The 24,503-nt window shown below is 38.2% G+C and overlaps 2 protein-coding genes and 1 non-coding gene across 3 annotated transcripts in view; 1 reads left to right on the top strand and 2 right to left on the bottom strand.

The window, feature by feature from the left end:
- CCDC34 (coiled-coil domain containing 34) overlaps window positions 1-10,116 on the top strand; it is a 45,042-nt gene extending 34,926 nt beyond the window's left edge. Inside the window, exons 4-6 of the mRNA XM_004016355.6 lie at window positions 6,899-7,057; window positions 7,566-7,707; window positions 9,139-10,116. Coding sequence (XP_004016404.4) covers window positions 6,899-7,057; window positions 7,566-7,707; window positions 9,139-9,353 — 516 coding nt within the window. The 3' untranslated portion in view covers window positions 9,354-10,116. The remainder of the gene's footprint in view (window positions 1-6,898; window positions 7,058-7,565; window positions 7,708-9,138) is intronic.
- A 6,571-nt stretch (window positions 10,117-16,687) lies between these two features.
- Window positions 16,688-17,551, bottom strand: LOC101116252 (small ribosomal subunit protein eS1-like). The gene has a single exon (XM_042233301.1). The coding sequence runs from the start codon at window positions 17,525-17,527 to the stop codon at window positions 16,733-16,735; it is 795 nt and encodes a 264-aa protein (XP_042089235.1). The 5' UTR covers window positions 17,528-17,551; the 3' UTR covers window positions 16,688-16,732.
- A 5,818-nt stretch (window positions 17,552-23,369) lies between these two features.
- On the bottom strand, window positions 23,370-23,474 carry LOC114118609 (U6 spliceosomal RNA). Its single transcript, XR_003591848.1, has one exon. It is a non-coding gene; the product is annotated as a U6 spliceosomal RNA (small nuclear RNA).
- Window positions 23,475-24,503: the final 1,029 nt, after the last annotated feature.

Genomic DNA, 24,503 nt, shown 5'->3' with positions numbered 1-24,503 from the left:
TGGCAGGGCAGATTTCAGTCCATAACACTGTTGACCATTTCTATGTCTCTTGTGGAGTTTGTTTTGTGTTTAAACTTTTGCCCATTTTGCATGTGTTAATAGTAAGTTGTAAGAGTTCTTTTTATATTCCTTTAAGTCCTGTAACATGTATTGTAAATATATCCTCCATTTAATTTTTAATGGTATCTTTTTAAAGAGCAAACATTTAAAATTTGGGGTAGGTTCTGTATTTCTGTTTTTTTTTCTTTTATAGTTTGTGGGTTTTGCTTTCTGTTGAAGAAATGTTTGCCTATGCCAAGGTTGTAAAAATATTCTCCATTGTTTTCTTCTAGAGGTTTTATAACTTCAGCATTTGCCTGTGTTTGTATTTTGAGTTAATTTTAATGATAGCATGCATTAAGGGTTCAAGGTTCATTTTTTTGGAGTTTGGATATCCAGTTATTCTATCACTGTTGAAAGATAATCTTTTTCCCTATTCAGTTATCTTGGCACTTTCATTTAAAATTAATTGAGCAAATATGTTTGGGTCTATTTCTAGACTCTGTTCTGTTCCTTTGATCTGTGACAGTACTACACTGTCTGGTTACTGTAGCTTTATAGAGTAATTTTTAATTTAAAATTCTTCTAATCAAATACTGTAAGTCTTCCATCTTTTTTCTTTATTTCAGAATTGTTTTATTTGCTCTGTACCCTTTCCATATACAATTTAGAATTAGCTTATTAATTTCCCTAATCATGCTTGCTTGAATAGTGCCTGATACTTATTGGGACTGCATTGAACTTATTGGGACTGCATTGATCATTCCGGAGAAAATTACTCTCTTAATAATATAAACTTATAAGTGTGATTTTTCTTTTCTATTTATTTAGGTCATATTTATCTCAATTAGCTTTTTTTTTAAGTTCAGTGTACAGGTGTATTTAAATGTCTTTTGTTAAATGTATCCCTAAGTATTTCATGTTTTGATGAAAGGAGTTATTTTGCCTTATTCCTAATATTTGCTTATTTCATATTTGGTTTTGATGTTAGAGAAATACTACACTCCTAAAATGAGCTTGGTTGTGTTCTTTTTTTCTGTTTTTTAAAATAGTTTGTATGGTAATTGGTACTGTTTCTTCCTGAAACGTGTAATAAAATCTACCAGTGACGCTATTGGAAGCTGGAGTTCTCTTTATATGAAAGTTTTTAATTCTGAATTATTTTTAGTAAGTAGAATTACTTATAACAGTTACTTCAGTTACTCTATTTCTTTTTGAATCAGTTTTGAAAAGTGATGTATTTTTAAGGAATTTTAATGTCTCATTTAAATTGGATTTATTGGCCAAAAAAAAAAATTGTTTTCAGTGTTATTTCATATGTATATGAGAGATCTATAGTGATCTTTCATTTACCATTTGTGTGACCTTGGGCATAATACTTAACTTCTTTGTGCCTTAGTTTCCTCATTTATAAAATGAGATCTTAATAGTAACTTTCTCATATTGTGCTTTTAAGAATTAACTGACATAGTGTATGTGTATACAGCGTACAGAACAGTAACAGGCAGAGTTAGCACTGAATAAATGTTAGCTGTCAAAAACTGAAAATAGTGTAGAGACTGGTTGACTCTTTTTTTTTTTTTTTTCTGATGGATGACTCCTTGTTGATGAGCTTGTGGAGGAGTCTTATGAGTCAGATAGAGCTGCAAGATCCTTTTTAATCTTGTGGATTTTCTGACTGTAGGAAGTAGTCAAATTCCAGTGTTATTTTAATGGATATTGAGTTCTCAGCAAGAAAGGATTTCCTTTTACAGGTATTGGCTGCCCAACAATAAGGAAATATAACAACTTGGGGAATGATGGGCTTTGATTTTCTTTTCTTTTTTTGGCCTTGCCACAAGGTTTGGGGGATCCTTAGTGCCCCAACCAAGGAGTAAACCTGCACCCTCAGCAGTGAAAGCTCAAAGCCCTAACCACTGAACTGCCAGGGGATTCCTGGGCTTTGATTTTTAACCCCTGCCTTTCTTGCACAGGGGCTTCCCTGATAGCTCAGTTGGTAAAGAATCCACCTGCAATGCAGGAGACCCTGGCTTGATTCCTGGGTCAGGAAGATCCATTGGAGAAGGGATAGGCTACCCACTCCAGTATGCTTGGGCTTCCCTTGTGGCTCTGCTGGTAAAGAATCTGCCTGCAATGCGGGAGACCTAGGTTCAATTCCTGGGTTGGGAAGATCCCCTGGAAAAGGGCAAGGCTACCCACTCCAGTATTCTGGCCTGGAGAATTCCGTGGACTGTATAGTTCATGGAGTCACAAAGAGTGAGACATGACTGAGTGACTTTCACTTTCACTTTTTCTTGCACAGCACTGTACATCTGTTGAATATAACTTGATGTTTGTTACTTGAATCTTATTTGAATTGCTTGTATTGAGGTATTCTACAAGGTGCTTTCAAGAGAAGAATTTCTTGGTTCATATTTCTTTGCTCCATGAAGGGTGATATATATGACATTTATATTAGATATACTTTATGCCTTGCAGATTATTTTCTAAACCTTTGATAAAGAGAGCTAGCCATGTTATTGGTTATTTAGAATTTCACTGTGTTGATAGATTATCCTTTGGGTGAGAAAAGGAAAAAATATTCAGTTAGAATCTATGTCAGGTTTTTTTCTGCAAAGGGGCAAATAAAATTTTAGTTTTTGTGGATCATACAGTCTCTGTTGTAACTATTTAACTCTGCTGTTGTGGTGCAGTAGCAGCCATAGACAATAAATATGTAAATAAATATGTGTGGCCACATTTCAATAAAACTTTATAAATACAGGTGGTAATGGACCATATTTGGCCTGCAGGACATAATTTGCCAACCCTTGATCTGTGTAAGACTTACAAGAATTGCACAGCCAAAGATTTGTCTATATGTGCCCTTATAACAGTATTTAATGGGCTAAAATTGGTCCTCTGTAACTCTTTTATAGTGAAGACTTATCCAAGTATTCATATTGGTAAATTGTCTGGGAAATATATACCTATGTGGCTTCTATTTTAGAGTGAGGGTAAACATCCATTAAGAAACATTAAGATTCAGACTTCTGGTTGAAGATGGCAGAGTAGAAGAATGTGCACCATCTCCTCCAAGAGCCCCAGAATTACAACTAGCTGTTGAACAACCATTGATAGGAGGATGCTGGAACCACCAAAAACAGATAGCCCACGTCAAAAGATAAAGAAGAAGCCACAGTGAGTGATGCTGCTGCTAAGTTGCTTCAGTCGTGTCCGACTCTGTGCGACTCCAGAGATGGCAGCCCACCAGGCTCCGCCATCCCTGGGATTCTCCAGGCAAGAACACTGAAATGGGTTGCCATTTCCTTCTCCAGTGCATGAAAGTGAAAAGTAAAAGTGAAGTTGCTCAGTCATGTCTGACTCGTCGCGACCCCATGGACTGCAGCCTACCAGGCTCCTCTGTCCATGGGATTTTCCAGGCAAGAGTACTGGAGTGGGTTGCCAAAGGGCACAATCAAAATAAAATCAAATCCCATACCTGCCGGGTAGGTGATCCACAAACTGGAGAACAATAATACCAGAGAAGTTCTCCTACTGTTGGGAAGGTTCTGAATCCCACGTCAGGCTTCCCAGCCTGGGGATCTGACAAAGGGACTGGAATCCCTAGGGAATATGGCCTTGAAGGTCAGTGGAATTTAATTATGGGATTTCCACAGGACTGGGAGAAACAGACTCCAGTCTTGGAAGGCATGAACAAAACCTTGCATGCACCAAGAGCCAGAGGAAAGGAGCAGTGACCCCACAGGAGACAAACCAAAACTACCTGCTCAGTGCTGGAGGGCCTCCTGTAGAGGCCTGGTTCAGGAGGGTCTCACCCCAGGGACAGGGGCACTGGCGGCAGCAGGCCAGGAAGATCCCCCTTGGTGTAAACCCTCTTGGGCTTCTCCATCAACCCTACCCTACAGCCAGTAGATCCCAGGGCTGAGTCGCCTCAGGCCAGACAGCTAACAGGGAGGGAATGCAACCCGACCCATCTGCAGATAATTGGGTGAAAGCTTTACTGAGGGAGGTCCTGCTCAGCAGAGCAAGACCCAGTTTTTCCCACTGCCAGTCCCTCCCATCCAGGAAGCTTACACACGTCTCTTAGCCTCATTCATCAGAGGGCAGACAGAAGAAGCAAGAAGAAACACAGTCCCACAGTACCTAAAACAAAAACCATACTACAGAAAGTTAATCACTATGAAAAAGCAGAAAGTTATGTCCCAGGTGAAAGGACAGGATAAAACCCCAGAAAAGCAACTAAATGAAGTGGAGATAGGCAACCTTCTAGAAAAAGAATTCAGAATAATGATAATGAAAATGATCCAGGATCTCGGGAAAACAATGAAGAAGATGCAAGAAATGTTTACCAAAGACCTATAACAACTAAAAAACAAATAGAGGTAAGTAATACACTAGAAGGAATCAGCAGCAGAGTAGCTGAGGCAGAAGAATGGATGAATGACCTGGAGGACAGAATGATGGAAATCACTGCCACAGAACAGAATTAAAGAAAAAAAAAGAATGAAAAGAAATGAAGACAGCCTAAGGGATGGTCATGTATGGATGTGAGAGTTGGACTGTGAAGAAGGCTGAGCACCGAAGACTTGATGCTTTTGAACTGTGGTGTTGGAGAAGACTCTTGAGAGTCCCTTGGACTGCAAGGAGATCCAACCAGTCCATTCTGAAGGAGATCAGCCCTGGGATTTCTTTGGAAGGAATGATGCTAAAGCTGATGCTCCAGTCCTTTGGCCACCTCATGCGAAGAGTTGACTCATTGGAAAAGACTCTGATGCTGGGAGGGATTGGGGGCAGGAGGAGAAGGGGACGACAGAGGATGAGATGGCTGGATGGCATCACTGACTTGATGGACATGAGTCTGGATGAACTCCGGGAGTTCGTGATGAACAGGGAGGCCTGGCGTGCTACGATTCATGGGGTTGCAAAGAGTTGGACACTACTGAGCGACTGAACTGAACTGAAGAGACCTCTGGGACAACCTTAAACACACCAACAATCACATTTTACGGGTCCCAGAAGTAGAAGACAGAAAAAGTTCCTGAGAAAATATTTGAAGAGATAATAGCTGAAAAGTTCTGTAATGTGGGAAAGGAAATAGTCAACCAAGTCCAGGAAGCACAGAGAGGCCCAGGCGGGATAAACCGAAGGAGGAACACACCAAGACACATAATAATCAAACTGACAAAAATAAAAGACAGATAAAATGTTAAAAGCAACAAGGGAAAAAGGACAAATAATATACACGGGAACTCTCATCAGGCTATCAGCTGATTTCTCAACAGAAATGCTATAAGCCAGAAAGGAATAGCATGATATATTTAACTGATGAAAGGGAAGAACCTGCAACCAAGAATACTCTACCTACGAACACTCTGATTCAGTTTTGATGGAGAACTCAAAAGCTTTCCAGACAAGCAAAAATTAAGAGAATTTATCCCCAACAAACCAGCTTTACAACAGATGCTAAAGGAACTTCTCTAGGCAGGAAACAAGAGAAGGAAAAGACCTACAGCAAATAAACCCAAAACAAGAAAATTGTAACAGGATCATATATATTGATAATTACCTTAAACGTAAGTGGATTGAATGCACCAACCGAAAGACATAGACTGGCTGGGTGGATGAAAACATGTGCATGTATGCATTTCCACTTATCACATTGTTCTGCTTGACTCCCCAAAGGTATGTAATTATTTTATATTGTTAAGCTAATCATGTTCCTCTTATGGCTTGCAGTTGTAATTACCTTTTATTTTTTTGTCTGGCTATTGATTGTGAAAACTGATAAATATCTTTTACTGTTGTGACTATGCAGCTTTTATTCACTTAATACCATTGTATCATGATTGGTCAACAGAAAAATAATAGGACTCTATATTACCAAAAGTAGGATTTAATAGAAAAACCTGTAGTCACTTTTTAAAATCAGAATTATCCATTTTTTGAAAAATACAAATGCTCAGGTATTGCTTTTTTTTCCCTCCAGAGCTCCAGATATGTTTCTAATAAGCAGTCATGTTTAAAAGCAACTGGCTATGTGATGATCTTTTACTTTTATCTAGTTTGTTCACTTTTTCTATTTCATATTCAGTGCTCCCATTTCATTTAGTTTATGTTTTCCAATCTCTCCATCTCGTCCCTTTTTTTTTAATGTTCTTTCTCAAGCATAGTAGGAAGGCTTTTGTATACATATATATATATATATAAAATATGTACACTATATATATTTTAGAAAATTTATAAATTTTTGCTGAACTGAAACATTTATGACATTTTGATTCTACTTGTTTGACTTAGTATGACTAGAATGCTAGATTTCTAATTTAAAAAAAATAGGTATGTAACAAGCAACAAAGGGAACTATAGTCACAGGGAACTATAGTCAATATCTTGTAATAACCTACAGTGGAAAATAATTTCAGAACTAATATATGTGTCTATGTATAGCTGAATTGCCTTGCTGTGCACTTGAAACATGTAAGTCAACTATATTTCAATAAAATACATATATTAAGGAAAAAAAGCACTAAGATTCAAGACAGTCTAACAGGTTGTCATTTCTGTTCACTCATTTATTCAGCAAATCTTTATAGAACACCTACTATTTACTTAACACTGTTCCAGGCTCTGAATATACTTTGTTGAACAAGATCTTTGTTAGGCCATCATGAAATACATACTCAAGCTGGTACACTAAAATTGATCAGGTAAGTTCATGCATGTTATATATTTTCATAAGCCACATTGTGTCAACCACTATGTTACCACCTGTTTTTAGAAAATTACTGTCTATAACACTTTCCTTGTATGAGAATAATTACAGATTCCAATGAAAATTCCTTCATTTTTATTTAAGAAAAGAAAAGAAAGGGAACAAAAAATTAATAAGGAAATGAAAGAAAAAGCAGCAAAGGAACTGGAAAAAGAACATTTACAAGAAAAAGCAAAGGAAAAATATCAAGAATGGTTAAAGAAAAAAAATGCTGAAGAATGCGAAAAGAAGAAGAAAGAAAAGGTATTTTCACTAGGGTAATCAGTTAGACTACATGACTTGGTGTTTATATTGTGCCAACTATATTGTGTAAAGAATTTCTAATGGAAAATTGGCATTATCTTAGCATAATATAAATACATGTAGCTATCCCTACTTGTTATATTATCATTAAGCTTCATAAATGAATATGCATTTGTGATTTTTTTTAGACTGAAAAATATTAATAAGCCTATTGATACTCCTGCAGTCAGGTGCAAGCTTTTTACTGTTGTTTAGGCTTTTAAATATTATTCAGTGTACTTTTATGAAAAGTTTTATTACATTATTGTAAATTACTGATCTATTTTAAAAGAACAAATTGCTTTTTTCTTCTTGGATTTAATATCATTGTTTAGAAGCAATATGATTCAGTGTTTCTGATCAGTAAGCCGTTGGGATGGGGAGCTACTGGGGAGCAAGTCAGTAGACTCTGAATAGAACTTTTAGTTACAGAATATCCCTGGAGATTCTTTGGTCTTGTCATTTTAAGGAAAAAGAAAAACAACGGCAGGCTGAATTACAGGAAAAAAAGGAAATAGCAGAAAAAAAGTTTAAGGAATGGTTGGAAAATGCAAAAAATAAACCTCGTCCAGCTGCGAAGAGCTATGGTTATGCCAATGGAAAACTCACAGGTTGGTTTTTATGTTATGTGGCTTACATAAATATGGCTTGCAGGAGTGAATATTATACATTATGTTTCCTTTTGACAGAAATAGAAGTGTGTAAAAATCATTTTTCTTTCAAATTACTATTTTCTGGAAGATTATAACATACTGTGTTCCTGTGCAGATACTACAAATTTGCTGTCATTCTCTAAAATCAGATACGTTTTAAAGGCAACAGTGGCAAAACTGCAAAGTAATGATTTCTAACATTAAGAAATAAGTAAAATTTTTACATTCCTTGGACCTTAAAGCCTTAATCAGGATATATTTAAGGGTCATTTTCTTTCCCTTTTCTAACCTCTCTGAGGCAGAGTTCCCAGTGTCTTTGGCTCATTATTTTTGCAGGGTGGAATACTAGATGCCACACGAACCAGACACAGACCTGGTTGGCTTTTTTGGCTTGGTCTGATTATAAATGGCAATGTGTGTTTTCCTTTGTACTTCCATGTTGGAAGCTCATACCTTGCTGACAGCTGCCTTCACTTGTTTAAGTGATTTATTATTAAAAATACTCCCATTCTGTTTTGTTCACACAATAGAACATATTCCAGACTTTGTTTTGACCATCGTGGTGAAGTGTGTGTTGACATATGTATGCGGTCAAAGTGGGTTGCCAGTGTCTGAATGACACATTCCTTCTGTCAGGATTTAGGCCTCTCCTGCATGTCACAAAGGTCATCCACTACAGCTACCGAGCAGAGTCTGCTCCTTTATTTTGCTCTCTTGTTTGAAATAAGTAGTGGTTTCAACAAAACGATTGGATAGTAAAGTTAAAACTTAGATGGAATATATGTATTGACTAGAACTTAATTGCCAAATAATGGATTATTTTACCAAATTTGTGTTTAAATAAGTGTTATAATAAACATTGTAGTCTGCAAATGCCCTACTGCTCTTAATTACAAAACTAGAGTGTATGAAATATGCTTAATTTGAGTGACAATGATTTAGAATTTCAGTGGTTCTGAACCACAATCTTGATTCACTTTAGCTACATATGCAACATACGATTTTTTCCTGCAAGCTCTAGTGTCCAACTAGGGGAAACTAGTACATAATCAGAAGTTTCCCAGACTGAAATAAGAAAGTGAAGATTTTGTTCAATTTAAGCGTTCTAAAATTAACTTCTTAGAAGAAATTTTGTATGAGTTTTTAGTTTTGAACATTAATGTTCTTTGAATATTCAGAATTATCATTTATATTTTAACTTTTACTACAATATTACTGTATTTGAAAAGTATTGTTTGAAAATATTTGGGTTCAAGTTTTAAATAAGTCAGGTTTGTCAGTGATATTTTTGCCTTTTTAACATTTTAACATTTTTCTATGAATTTTAAAATAGTTTCTTTGATCTCAAAAAGTTGTTCTTGTTTTATTCTGATTTTTAAATAATTTTAGGTTTTTACAGTGGGAATTCTTATCCAGAACCAGCCTTTTATAACCCAATTCCATGGAAACCAATTCCTATGCCTCCTTCCAAAGAAGTGAAGGATCTATCAGGAAAGAAGACCAAAAGGCCTGTGATAAGCCAGCCACACAGGGCGTCCTCTCTGGTAATGCATAAAGCTAGAAGCAATCTTTGCCTTGGAACTCTATGCAAAATACAGAGATAGTAGATGTGGGAAATTGCGTGCTTTTACCTGGAGCTATTTAATTTTAACATCAGAAATTGTTGTTTTGTTGCTCAACTATTAGTAGCTCAACATTTGATGTATTATTGTTAAGTTCACATTTTTGCATTTGTATATGGAGTCCTTAGAGTTAATTGAGGAAGATATTTTATTCATTTTCATTTTTATAAATGCTTCAAGGTTGATCTTGGAATATTGTTTTCCAAGATAAGTGACAATATCTAACAATTGTGTTTATATTTAGCTTATATTAAAACTACCCTCTAAATACCAATAAAACAATTTTTCATGTATTCTTTCATACACACATGTTATGTGTTTGTGTTTATGAACATAGTAAGAATAAGTCATTGAAACAAGCATTTCTAAACTGTATGCTCAAAATAAGAGAAGAATCTAAAATGAGTTAGAATCCCAGAGTAATCAAAAACAGCCTTTGTTGATGACTTTTAGTATGTTTTTCCCTTCATAAATATTTGTAAACCACTAACTGGAATCATGTTTGGTAATGGAGAAATAAAGGTTGGGTTTTGAAAGGACAATTTATAAACATTGTTTTGGCTCTCAATCTTAATTGATTGTAGTAATCTTTGGACACTAATATATTTTGCTATACTTTGTACATATACTTACACATTATAATTAGATTGTTAATTTTGTAATTAGAAATGTCTGCTTTAGTTTTTAATGTAAAATGTTGTCATGTTTTAACTAAAGTTGAAATAAAAAAATCTTTATTAATAAATACTTGTTAAGGAAAGTAGATCAAAAGATTACTAAAATAGCACTCAGCCCTTCTTATTAAATTTTAAAAATCTGTGTATCTTTTTTTAGGGGGCCATCAAGAAATGAAAATTTGTGGTGGCAATATAAAAGTTCAGTAAGTTCATTTAAAAGTGATTCCTATTTAGAATACATTCCATGTTTCTTTGAGGTTAGTCATCTACCAAGTTTTTGGTGATTAACCTGCAGTGGTATTGGTCAATGCCAGGAAACAGCAATGGGATTTTTGAAGGGTATTCATATCATCAGAAATCTAGAAAAATGCACTTTTTAAAAAATTTCTTGCTCATGGAGGTCTGTGAGCCCCATAAGGAATGAGCACCCAGCCTGAAAGCTCATTCAGTTCAGCCATCTTCATTTGGTTTTGTTTTATTTTTTTCACTTCTAAGTGGAGAACAGTTTAGGAGGAATCAGTCAAGTTGATTGTGTCAAAATGTTGCTGAAATTTAGAGACCTGACCATCCTTCTCATAACCTCTTAGATATAGTACAACTTCCAGGTGATCATTCTACTCAACCAAATTCACAGGCCTCCCTGTCCATCACCAACTCCCGGAGTTCACTCAGACTCGCGTCCATCAAGTCAGTGATGCCATCCAGCCATCTCATCCTCTGTCATCCCCTTCTCCTCCTGCCTCCAATCCCTCCCAGCATCAGAGTCTTTTCCAGTGAGTCAACTCTTCGCATGAGGTGGCCAAAGTACTGGAGTTTCAGCTTTAGCATCAGTCCTTCCAAAGAAATCCCAGGGCTGATCTCCTTCAGAATGGACTGGTTGGATCTCCTTGCAGTCCAAGGGACTCTCAAGAGTCTTCTCCAACACCACAGTTCAAAAGCATCAATTCTTTGGCGCTCAGCCTTCACAGTCTCCAACTCTCATATCCGTACATGACCTCTGTAAAAACCATAGCCTTGACTAGATGGACCTTAGTTGGCAAAGTAATGTCTCTGCTTTTGAATATGCTATCTAGGTTGGTCATAACTTTTCTTCCAAGGAGTAAGCGTCTTTTAATTTCATGGCTGCAATCACCATCTACAGTAATTTTGGCGCCCAAAAAAGTAAAGTCTGACACTGTTTCCCATCTATTTCCCATGAAGTGATGGGACCGGATGCCATGATCTTCATTTCCTGAATGTTGAGCTTTAAGCCAACTTTTTCACTCTCCACTTTCACTTTCATCAATAGGCTTTTAGTTCCTCTTCACTTTCTGCCATAAGGGTGGTGTCATCTGTATATCTGAGGTGATTGATATTTCTCCTGGCAATCTTGATCGGCTTGTGTTTCTTCCAGTCCAGCGTTTCTCATGATGTACTCTGCATATAAGTTAAATAAGCAGGGTGACAATATACAGCCTTGACGTACTCCTTTTCCTATTTGAAACCAATCTGTTGTTCCATGTCCAGTTCTAACTGTTGCTTCCTGACCTGCATACAGATTTCTCAAGAGGCAGGTCAGGTGGTCTGGTATTCCCGTCTCTTTCAGAATTTTCCACAGTTTATTGTGATCCACACAGTCAAAGGCTTTGGCATAGTCAATAAAGCAGAAATAGATGTTTTTCTGGAACTTTCTTGCTACGGTAATGCTCAAAGTCCTTCAAGCTAGGCTTCAACAGTACTTGAACCAAAGAACTTCTAGATGTACAAGCTGGATTTAGAGGAACCAGAGATCAAATTGCCAAAATCGTTAGATCATAGAAAAAGCTTGCAAGAGAATTCCAGAAAAACATCTGCTTCATTGACTATGCTTAAGCCTTTGACTGTGTGAATCACAAGAAATGGGAAGATTCTTAAAGAGATGGGAATATCAGACCACTTTACTTGCCTCCTGAGAAATCTGATCAAGAAGCAACAGTTAGAACTGGACGTGGAACAACAGACTGGTTCCAAGTTGGGAAAGGAGTACATCAAGGCTGTATATTGTCACCCTGTTTATTTAACTTCTGTACAGAGTGCATCTTGAGGAATGTTGGGTTGGATGACTCACAAGCTGGAATCAAGAATACCGGGAGAAATATCAATAACCTCTTCTCCAACACCACAGTTCAAAAAATCTATTCTTCGACACTCTACCTTCTTTATGGTCCAACTCTCACATCCATACACGATTAGGAAAATATCATAGCTTTGACAATATGGACCTTTGTTGGCAAAGTAGTGTCTCTGCTTTTTAATATGCTGTCTAGGTTGGTAAAAGCTTTTCTTCCAAGGAGCAAGCGTCTTTTAATTTCATGGCTTCAGTCACTGTCTGCAGTGATTTTGGAGCTCAAGAAAATAAAATGTGTCACTGTTTCCATGTTTTCCTATCTATTTGCCATGAAGTGATGGGACCAGATGCCATGATCTTTGTTTTCTGAATGTTGAGTTTTAAGCTAGCTTTTTCACTCTCCTCTTTTACCTTCATCAAGAAGCTCTTTAGTTCTTCTTTGCTTTCTGTTGTAAGGGTGGTATCATCTGCATATCTGAGGTTATTGATATTTCTCCCAGCAATTTTGGTTTCAGCTTGTGCTTCATCCAGCCTGACATTTCACATGATGTACTCTGCATGTAAGTTAAATAAGCAGGGAGACAATATACATCCTTGATGTATTCCTTTCCCAATTTTGAGCCAATCCGTTGTTCCATGACTGGTTCAAAAATATTCATGCACATGAATAGGGTCAACATTGCAGGAAAGTGTAGATCAAAACCACAGGAAAATATCATGTCACATCAGAATGGCTTTTATCAAAAAGGACACAAATAACAAATACTGGTGAGGATATGGACAAAAGGGAACCCTAGGACACTGTTTTGGGGAATGTAAATTGATGCAGCCACTATGGAAAACTGTGGAGGGCCCTCCAAATACAATTAATTTCTAAATATACCCAGCAATTCCACTCCTTTGTGTATATTTTTGAAAAAACACTAATTAAAAAATAAACATGCACCCCAGTGTTCATGGCAGAATTATTTTCAGTTGCCAAGATATGGAAGCAACCTAAGTGTCCATCAAGCAATGATTGGATAAAAATACTGTATATACACACACATAAAAATGTGTTTTTTATTAACCATAAAAAATGAATGAAATTTTTTCACCTGTAGCAACATGAATGAAATTGGGGGGCAGTATGCTGTAAAATTAGACAGAGAAAGGCAAACATTGTATGATATCACTTATGTGTAGAAGCTAAAATATACAGCAAACTAGGAACTATAACAAAAAAAGGAGGAGATTCAGAGAACAAATTAGTGTCCAGTTACCCGTCACGAGAGGGAAGCGAGGAGAAGAGAAAGAATAATCTATTAGGTGTAAAATAAGCTGCATGGATATATTGTACAGTATGCAGGATATACTATACATTTCATAACAACTATAGATGGAATATAAACTTTAAAAATTGTGAATCACCATATTGTACACCTATAACATTATGCAGCAACCAAACTTCAACTTTGAAAATACAGGGATTTGGATATAAAGAGGAAGAGAAGCCACTGGGAAATCCATGGGGAAGGTGGGAAGAGGGTACAAGGAGGTGTTCTCACTATGAGACAGGGAGGTTTTAAGGCAGAGTTCATGGTCCTATAATACCAAATGCGGTGGGGCTCCCTGGTGGCTCAGCGGCAAAGAATCCACCTGCCAATGCAGGAGACAGGTTCAAACCCTGATCCAGGAGGATCCCACGTGCCCTGGAACAGCTAAGCACCATAACTATTGGGCCTGTGCTCTAGAGCCCAGGAACCGCAACTATTGAACCCATGTGCAAAACTACTGCAGCCCAAACACCATGGTGCCCGCGATCCACGACCAGAGACACCACTGCAATGAGAAACCGCAAACTGCAAAGAGTGGCCCCCACTTGCCACAACTAAAGAAAGGCCCACATGGCAACGGAGACCCAGCACGGCAAAAAATAAATATAAAATTATTTTGAAATGCTGCCTAAGGGTTTGGACGGAATGTGGGAAGCCTTCTGTTTGCTTATTTCATTAGTGTTTATTGCATTTCTAGCACTGCTGGATTCTGGGATACAGCAGTCAACACCTAATTCGAGGCCTAAACTTGAATCCATCAGAGCTTACAGTCTAGCAAAGATGACCAGTAAACCAGTCCTTATCCTACAGCACAAGGTATGAGGCTACCTCAGGAGGAAGCTAACCTTTATTGGGGTCAGGAAAAACTACCAGGAGGAAGTGATTAAGCTGAGACTCAGTTTTGACTGCAGTCTCAAATAAATAACCCAAATAAACAAGGCTCAGCATTTAATCATGTTGGTACTGGAGAGTAAGAAATGGGCTTAGAACAATGTGATTCTATGTGTAACCTATCTTTCCAAGACCAAGGACAGGTGATATGAGAGCTTTTAAACATAAAAGGGACTTTCAGATGGCTCATATACATGAACACACAGCTACAAGGTTACAAGGGAAATTTCTAAAATCTTAGTCATTTCTAAAGAAAATTTTTATACTTCCATGGGAAAGTAAACCTTAAAGTTTGATGATAAAAATGCACCCTCTGTGGCCTCAGCATCTGAATACAGATGGGGCTGTTCATTTAAAAAATAAATCGCCGGTGATCTCATTAGCAATTCAAAGACTGGACTTTCAGACTTTCTTCTCCTGCTACCCATGGCCCAGGTGCATAACAAAGCTTCGAGTAGTATATGCTCATAAATTGTATTTTATGTTTTAAACTAAATTTTTTTGATGCAAAAAAGAAAATATATATTCAAGTGTTTACCATGCCCATTAATATCCTAAATTAAATTCATATGTTGGCTTGAGAAAAAAAAAAAAAAGCATACAAAGTAGCTTTAGAGTGAATATTTACCTACTACTGTTGATAATGGCAGCCTGCCTGAGAAAGAAAAATTTTCAGAAAGGGCGGTGGTATCTTGAATTTCCTCTTAAAATTGGAGGGGGAGGTAGGAGCACTGGAGAAGGGAAAATACTCAATTATCTGTCAGCAGGGAGAAAGCTCATGGGCAGGAGAAAAAAGTCAGCAAGGAACACTGCCCTTTTCTTTCCCTGAAACCACAGAGCCACCTCCCTTCCTCTTCTCACTCCTATGCTCTAAGCTGATAGAAGTAGCACAGGAACCTGGAAAAAAGGAGGAGCTTGTCCCCTGCCACCAACTCCAGAGTCCTGAGAATCACCCAAGGGCCAGAAGGAGATTGGAGCCATCTTTGTTTCTCCTTGGTGGCCACCATGCAGGGCAGCATGGGAGCAGAATGTTTCCTTAGTTTGAATAAATTTACCAAAACAGCCATCCAGCGCCTGCAGGCTTGTACCTCCCATTCCATCAGCCAAGGGCTTTCCCCTCTGGGTGCAGGCTGAGATGCAAAGTGCTCACAGGTAAATCTAAAAGATGTCTGTCTCATAACCTAGAGGAGATTCTCAGATTCTTTCCCTGCCTAACATTAGATGATCTTGAAGGCTCTTTTCTGCTTCAGGCTTCTATTCTGTATGGTTCATTTTTGTATTTTTAGAGTGTGGACATAGGTCACTGCTTATTCCCCGGTAACGATGATGAGGGCAACGTCCCTTCCCTCTTGGAATGTGACCTGGAAACAACTGCTTTCAGGAAGCCTTCCTATGGCTTCCTGAAGTTGGCTGTGTCCAGCTTCTGCCAGAAGGCAGCCTGACTGCAGGGAGCAATAGAGATTCACCTGAGTTTGAATATATGCTCTGCTACCTAGGCCATGGGAGCTAGATGGATCTCCACCTCTCTAAGCTTCAGTTTTTTCTTCTTAAAAAAAAAAAAAAGACAATAATCTTTTCTCCATAAGTTGGTTGCTAAGGTTAGTATACTATGTAAAGTACCTTGTACAATATATGACACATGGAAGATGCTTCATATATCATTTACTTATATGTACTTATGGGTAGAAGTAACATAGTTCCTGGCAGTATATGAGGCTACACATTTTCCAACAAGTTGCATAACTGAGACTTCTTCATGGAATTCTCCCTGTGATGTTTTCTGCATTGTGGTGCCATTTTTTTGCAAATGCTTTGTGAAACATTTGGTCTTTGAAAGTTGCAGAAGTACTTTCAGATACGTGTATGTTTTATGGGATATCAGTCATATCAAGATGTGGAGACTTTAATGTAATTGGTTTCTTCGTTACGACTTTGCAGAACCCTTCCATGTGACTCTGATGAGGGAAAGTCTTGGTATGTCTTGGCTTTTTTCTGGCTAGGTTGGTTTGCCTAATTAAATTTGAAGTGCCGCCAATGGTGCTCCTTGGAAACTTGTTTAGGTTGTCTTTGACTGAAATGAGGGAGAGTTTGTTTCCCGTATTTCATAAGATTCAAAGAGAAAATTTTAAATTTAATAAAGTTATAATCTTATGTTAGTTTGGATTCTGAGAAATAGACAGCAAGACATAGTTAGGCAAAGGATTATTTGAGTAATAGCCTATGAGAGAAAACAGGGAAGGATTCAGAGTCGGCCAGGACAGCTATCACACCACGATGCAGTCAGACCGCTGTGGCGGAGAGAGGGAAGGAAGCATCTTAGGGAGCACTGCAGTTCTTTTTTTTTTAACCACAAATAAGATCTTTTATTTGTCACCATTAAGAGTCTGCATTTTAAACCGATTCTTGGACTGGTGGCTCGTATCCATCAGCTCGTTCAACTTTAGCACCTGTCTCATCCCCAGTAGCTTTTCCAGAACTACTACCTTCACCATGTAGCTCCATGAGTTTTCCCAATTCAAATTTGGGCTTCTTCAGCATTTTTACTTTTCTAACGAAGACATCATGGAGTGGATAAATAGATTGGCAAGCCTTTTCTATGTCTTTTCCAATGCTATCTGGAATCAGTTTATTGACCACCTCTTTCAGGTCGTTGGTCTGCACCTCTCGGGTCATGATCTCCATCATCTTCTTGCGGATCTGGCGCACCTGCTGGTGCTGGGCGTAAGAGGTCTTCCGAATCTGATTGTTGCGCTTTTTAGTAAAACCCACACAGAACAGACGAAGCAAGTAACCATCGGTAGTCTTGACGTCAACGTGAGCTTCAATCATGGTCTGCCATTTTTTGACCATGGAGCATATTTTGTCATGGGTAAGATCCATACCATGAAAGTTAGTCAGGCAGTTTTTGCCCTGAACATCCTCAGTAATTAGCTTGAATTTTCTAAATGCTACTTCATCGTTCTGCAGATCGGCAAGACTCACTTCAAAAACACGACCTTTGAGGCCATCAGATGCGAATTTGGTTCCTTGAGTTCTCGTGCCCAACATTTTCCCAATATTCCTTATATTGAACATAGCTGGTGCTTTCACATCATACCAATCATTTTTAGAAAATGGGTCAACCACTTTCTTCTTGGCTCCCTTTTTGCCTCCTTTCGTAAGGCGCTTGTTCTTGCCGACCGCCATGGTGCCGCTCAGAGAGCCAAAAGGGTGCACTGCAGTTCTAAGAAAAGTTTAGTGAGGACAATGAATCCCCCACTCCAAACTGCCCTGCAGAGAAGTCCACAACTGTGGTTACTGATCTGCCTTAGAACCCCTGCCATGCTCGGTCAGGAGGGACCAGCATGTGGGAAGAGTGGCCTTGGCAGTTAATGTTTTCCCCAAGTGTTAGAGTCACAACACAATCGAAAAGGAACATACATTGCTGTATTGTGACATGCTTGACAATATTCTAAAAGCACTTTCAATTGCGAACTGAGGCTCAGTAGGGATCAGGCCTTGGTCCTATTCTCCCAGCTCTGCTAGGTGTCCAGTGCTAGAATCCCAGGCGTTAGCCATCCTTCACATGCCTCTCCCACATTCTCAACTCTGTCTAATCAGTCACTGATTTCTGCTGATTTTACTCCTTGAATCAACGATTCCCATCTTGTGTCTGTACATTAGAATCATCCAGGGAGCTCTTAAAAATTCCAAAGTCCAGGCCACATCCCAGACCAATGAAATCATAAGCTTTTTCTGAAGCTCCCCCAAAGACTCCAATATAAAGAAAAGTTTGGAAACCACTATCTTCAATATTTTTCCAATCTGACTCTCTCATCCCTTTTCCCAGTCATTTCTCAAATGGATGATTGCACCCACCAGTTTCCTATCTGGTCACAGTGCTTGTAATCTTATCCCCTCCTGTTTATCTTATCCTCAGTGACTGTTGACCTCTCAGAAATGCAAATCTGACCTTGTCATAGGTCTGCTTCCAGCTCTCTCATGGCCCACCATACCTCCAGCATTGCCTTTAACTCCCCCCGACTCCCACCATCACCACTGCCTCTATAGTGTTATTGCATGAGACATGTCCTTCAGTAAGCAGTGTATGTGGTGATTTGCAACCTATCTGGACATGTTCCCCCTGGAAGAAGAGTGTCAGAGTATTAGAAAAGCATTCCATGTGGGCAATTTGGGGAATACTTTCACCCCGCCACTGCTTTTTCTCCCTGTCCACTTCCCACTTGACTTCTAAAGTCAAGTGGGCCTTAGGAAGCATTACTGTCAATAAAACTAGTGGAGGTGATGGAATGCCAGCTGAGCTATTTAAAATCCTAAAAGATGATGCTGTTAAAGTGTTGCACTCAATACATCAGCAAATTTGGGAAACACAACAGTGGCCACAAGACTGAAAAAAGTCAGTTTTTATTCCCATCCTAAAGAAGGGCAGTGCTCAAGAATGTTCAGACTACCAGACAATTGTGCTCATTTCCCATGCTAGTAAGGTAATGGTCAAAACCCTTCAAACATCTTCAGCAGTACTTGAATCAAAAACCTCCAAATGGCTTCAAATTGTGGTACTGGAGAAGTCTCTTGAGAGTGCCTTGGACAGCAAGGAAATCAAACCAGTCAATCCTAAAGGAAATCAACCCTGAATACCCTTTGGAAAGACTAATACTAAAAGCTGAAGCTCCAATACTTTGGCCACCTGATGCAAAGAGCCAACCCATTGGAAAACCTTTCCCCCATGCTGGGAAAGATTGAGGACAGGAGGAGAAGAGGACAACAGGGGAAGATATGGTCGGATAGCATCACCAACTGAATGGACATGAACTCGGGCAAACTCCAGGAGACAGTGAGGGGCAGGGAAGCCTGACATGCTGCAGTTCATGGAGTTGCAAAGAGTCAGACATGACTTAGCAACTGAACAACAAGAACAGCCCCTTCCACCATCCTAATGTGTGTTTTCCATCCAAGAGGTTTAACCTTAATACAGACTACAGGACTACCTTTTCATTTCCCCCTGTCTCCCTAATCTCATCTTTCACCTTCGTACTTTTACTCCTTATACTCCCAACTTCTGAAAGTTCCCAGTATAAACCATGTTATTCCCACCTTTTATGCCTTTGCTTATTTCATCACCCCCACCTTTTTTTTTTTTTTAAAGAATGATTCACCTTTTTCTTTCCCCTGCAATGCTGTCCCTTAAACTGACTTCAAGTTTTGAAAGCAGCCCCGTTAAATCTCAGCTGTGGGGTTAGAGCAGCAAAGCCTCCCTTGACCCCCAATTTGGCTGAGTTGGGACTCTTCCTTCATCATCCAGGACACTGTGTACTTATCTCAATCTTGCGATGTTTTGCTGTCATTAGATGTTTGAAGGGATCTCAATTCACCTTTCTGTATGTTCTCTAGATTTAAAATTCTTAAAATACTTTGGTGTCATTTACTCAGATTGAATCCAAGTCATTCAGAATAGGGCATTATAATTAATAGAAACTAGAATCATAAAATATCAATATTGGGAGACTTTTACAGAATATTAAAAAGCAGAGACATTACTTTGCCAACAAAGGTCTGTCTAGTCAAGGCTATGGTTTTTCCAGTGGTCATGTAGGGAGGTGAGAGTTGGACTATAAAGAAAGCTGAGCTTTTGAACTGTGGTGCTGGAGAAGACTCTTGAGAGAAACTTGGACTGCAAGGAATTCCAACCAATCCATCCTAAAGGGGATCAATCCTGAGTGTTCATTGGAAGGACTGATGTTGAAGCTGAAACTCCAATACTTTGGCCACCTCATGCAAAGAGCTGACTCATTTGAAAAGACCCTGATGCTGGGAAAGATTGAAGGCAGGAGGAGAAGGGGATGACAGAGGATGAGATGGTTAGATGGCATCAGCGACTCAATGGACATGAGTTTGGGTAAACTCCAGGAGCTGGTGATGGACAGGGAGGTCTGGTGTGCTGCAGTCCATGGGGTCACAAAGAGTTGGACACAACTGAGTGAACTGAACTGACTGAAAGGTAATTTTATTCAATCACAGTTTTATTGTTGTATAACAAGTGAACTTGAGGAAGGTACAGTGTATCCAGATGGAAATATCCCAGCATGGAAATACAAAATTACAGCACATGCTGGAGAAAGATGGATGAGAGAAGGATGGATAAATGCTCCACGGGAAAAAGTGTAGAAAGAAAAAGATAGATAACCCATTACTAGACAACATTGGGCTTCCCAGATGGCTGGTGCTAGTGGTAAAGAACCCATCTGCAAATGCAGGAGACATGAGAGATGTGGGTTTGATCCCTTAGTTGGGAAGTTCCCTGGAGAAGGAAATGGCAACCCACCTCAATATTCTTATCTGGAGAATCCCACGGACAGAGGAGCTAGAGGGATACAGTTCACAGGGTTGCAAACAATCTGACGCTACTGAAGCGACTTAACAGACAACTTCAGCCTTCAGGAAACATGAAGTGGTTAAGAGATGCCAGTTCAGGAGACAGAAGGTTTGCAGAAGGAGTGTTATAAAAATCAGAGTCAGAAGTGTTTTAAGAAGCAGGGAGTGACTGTGGGGCCAGTTCTCCAGGAAGGCTCAGACTATAGTGGTCCAGGGATGTTCCTGTGAATTCAGGTGGCACACCTGCTCCTGGGAAGCAGCATCCCAGGAAGAATCAGATTGGACACATTTATGGAGATCCCAACCCCTCCAGCCAGAACTTAAACCCATGTATTTCTTAACATTTTTTACATGACTCAGAAACTTTTGATAATCTGATGAATCCATCAGATCTGATGAGTCCTCAGAAAAATGCCCACAGGCACACACAATTTTACATACAACCTCTCCTAATCCACTCTACCACCCCCTACATGCATCCCCACTCAAGTATATACATGAATTCCCAGATAAGCACGCATAGTTCCACTGTCAGTTACCACAGCTTGCTCAGGCAGTGAGGACAGGTGATATACTTGAGGACTAAGAGTTATTCCTCCCCCTACTCATATCTTAGCTGGTCTAAGATTTCTAGTAGAAATATTCTACTTTACCCATCTTGGGAGCAATAGGTTGAGTAGTATTCCTTGGTGCTTTTAATTTGCCCATTCTAAACAATTGAATATTTTCTGGATTCCTGTCTGTTGACTAACCAAGTCACTAATTCAGGCCAGCTAGCCACTGTACTTCTGTGTGCCTTGGCTTCTGAAAAGTCCTCTTGTAGAGTTTTAACCAGCAAGCATGACTTAACCTCATTTCTACCTGTCTGGCTTCTGACTTTTACCTCTTTTAAATGATTTACCCTCAGTTATTCCTTTTTCAAATTAAAGAATTTAGGAAAGCAATGAAAACATTTCAGCTTTCAGAAATAGAAACATGGTTGTTAAAATTTTATGAGAAAAGGGAGCAGTATTAAAAGTCAACTTTTGTCAATCTCAGCCCAAAAAAAGAGCAGCAATATGAAAACTTCAAAAAATACTGGAGAATTAAAAAAAAATACTGTATTTGTAATTTATAAAGTTATTTTTATACCTATTTTTCTGATTTTCTTTGGCTCACCATGGAAAGGTTTTTGCAATGACTGTATGGAAAATGGATGAGGCACGTTGGGAAATGGACTTGGGTTATAGAATGTACTTTGGTTAATCCATATATGTCATTAGCAATTGAGGTTTAATATCTCTTCAAGAGAGAATTTTAGAGTTTGATAAATAATGGAGATTTCTTAAAGTATAACATCAACTTTGGGTAGAAAAAAACTAAAGATAGTGTGAAAAAATATTAGTCTAAAAACAAGTTTAATCACTTACATATTTGATTTTTAAAGAGGTATGAGTCCAGATAAATAAATTAAAATGCTGCCCCCACAGCACAACAGAATTTTTAGGATGATGGGCCTGGTCTGTATAGTACTATGGTATTAGATAATATCACTATATACATTTTTCAAAACTCATAGAATTATATACCACAAGAAAAATTTTTACTACATGCAATAAAAACACAAAAACTCAGAATACCAGGGGAATCCAGGATGGAATGCAGACTGTGACAAATGAATCTAACTATGTTACAAATACAGGACAGAGTCTCTCTGAAGGAGAGTTGGCTTAAATAACTGGAAAACAGTGTTTTGCATAGATCCTGTAAGGATGAAGACAAAAAGAACTGTACAAAAACACTAGTAAAATTTTCTTCTCTTGGGGATAGAGTTTGGCAATTCTGACACTTTATATATTTGTCAGGGTTAGACTAGTAATTGTAGATAATGGGAGCCAGGTGCCAGGTTTTGTTTTATTTTTTAAAGAGAAAGAAATAGAGAAGGAAATGATAAATAAGTGGGAGAAGGTGAGAATAAGTTTACCATACAAACAAATAGGTGTAGATATAAATGTAGATAGGTGTGTTTGCATTGGTTAGTACAATAGATATAATTCCCAACCCTGTTCCTTGAGAGAGCTAAGAAGCACTGACACCCAGTAGCAATGAACACACCCATTGTGGTTTCTAAATACCATTCAACCATTTTAAAAAGCCAGAATTCCTTGGAGAAATGCCTGTTTGATTCTAGGGCTAGGGCGAGAAACATACTAGAGAAGCCTGGAACACCATATAGTATCAGAAAGTAAAAGGGTGAGGAAGAGATGAGAGCATATCAAAAGGACACAGGGGCCAACCTTAAAGAGCTGCTGATGGCCAAAACTGGAACAATGTGAATGACAAAGTAAATGAAAATAACATTGAATTATAATCTAGAGAATAAAGTAAATATCCATGGATCCATATACATAACAGATTACTAAGTAAATAAATAAATGTGCAGGGTGGAGAAATCTTCCTATGAAAGAATTCCAGTTACAAATAAATATTAATGGACATAAAGGGGAAATCAACAGTAACACAATAATAGTAGGGGACTTTTAACACTCTACTTATACCAATGGACGGATGATCATCCAGACAGAAAATCAATGAGACTCTGGCCTTGAATGATGCACTAGATCAGGTAAGCTTATATATATATATATATATATATATATATATATATATATATATATTTAATATGGAACACTTCACGAATTTGCGTATCATTCTTGCACAGGGGCCATGCTAATCTTCTCTATCGTTCCAATTTTAGTATATGTGCTGCCGAAGCAAGCACTTAATTGATATATAATAGAACATTCTATCCCAGAGCAGCAGAATACATATTCTTATCAAGTGCATATGAAACATTCTCCAGGTGAGAACACAAGCTAGGTCACGAAACAGACCTCCATAAATTTACAAAAACTGAAATCATATCAAGCATCATTTCTAACCCACAATGCTATGAGACAAGAAATAAACTACAAGAAAATAACTGCAAAAAACACCAACACATGAAGGCTAAACAATATGCTACTAAACAACTAATGGATCACTGAAGAAATCAAAGAGGAAATTTAAAAAATGCCTAGAGACAAATGAAAACAAAAACACAATGATCCAAAACATATGGGATGCAACAAAAGCAGTCCTAAGAGGGAAGATTAGCTCGGGAAACAAGAAGATCTCAAACAACCTGATCTTACGCCTAAAGAAACTGAAGAAAGATGACCAAACAAAATCCAAAGTTAGTAGATGGGAAGAAATCATGACGATAACAGCAGAAATAAATGAAATAGAGGCTAAAAATACACAGAAAAGATCAACTAAACTAAAAGCCAATTCTTTGAAAAGATAAAGAAAATTGATAAATATTTAGCCAGAATCAAGAAAAGGGGGAGGGCCCAAATCAATGAAATCAGAAATGAAAAAGAAGTTACAACAAATACCACAGAAATACAAAGGATCAGAAGACAATATTATGAACAACTATAAGCCAATAGAATTGACAACCTAGAAGAGATGGGCAAGTTCTTCAAAAGGTCCAATATCCCAAGACTGTACCAGAAATAGAAAATATGAATAAACCAATTACCAGTAATGAAATTTAATCAGTACTTTAAAAACTCCCAACAAATAAAAGTCCAGAACCAGATTCACAGGTGAATTCTACCAAACATTTAGAAAAGAGTTAAAATCTATCCTCCTCACACTATTCCAAAAAACTTCAGAGGAAGAAACACTTCTGAACTCATTCTATGACATCTGTATCCCACTGATACAAAAAAAAGAGAAAATTATAGGCCAGTATAACTGATGAATG

Source organism: Ovis aries, chromosome 15 (genome assembly GCF_016772045.2).
Source record: "Ovis aries strain OAR_USU_Benz2616 breed Rambouillet chromosome 15, ARS-UI_Ramb_v3.0, whole genome shotgun sequence".
In the NCBI taxonomy this organism is placed as follows: Eukaryota; Metazoa; Chordata; class Mammalia; order Artiodactyla; family Bovidae; genus Ovis; species Ovis aries.
The sequence above is the reverse complement of the archived record's forward strand: the minus strand, read 5'-3'. Positions and strand labels throughout refer to the sequence as shown.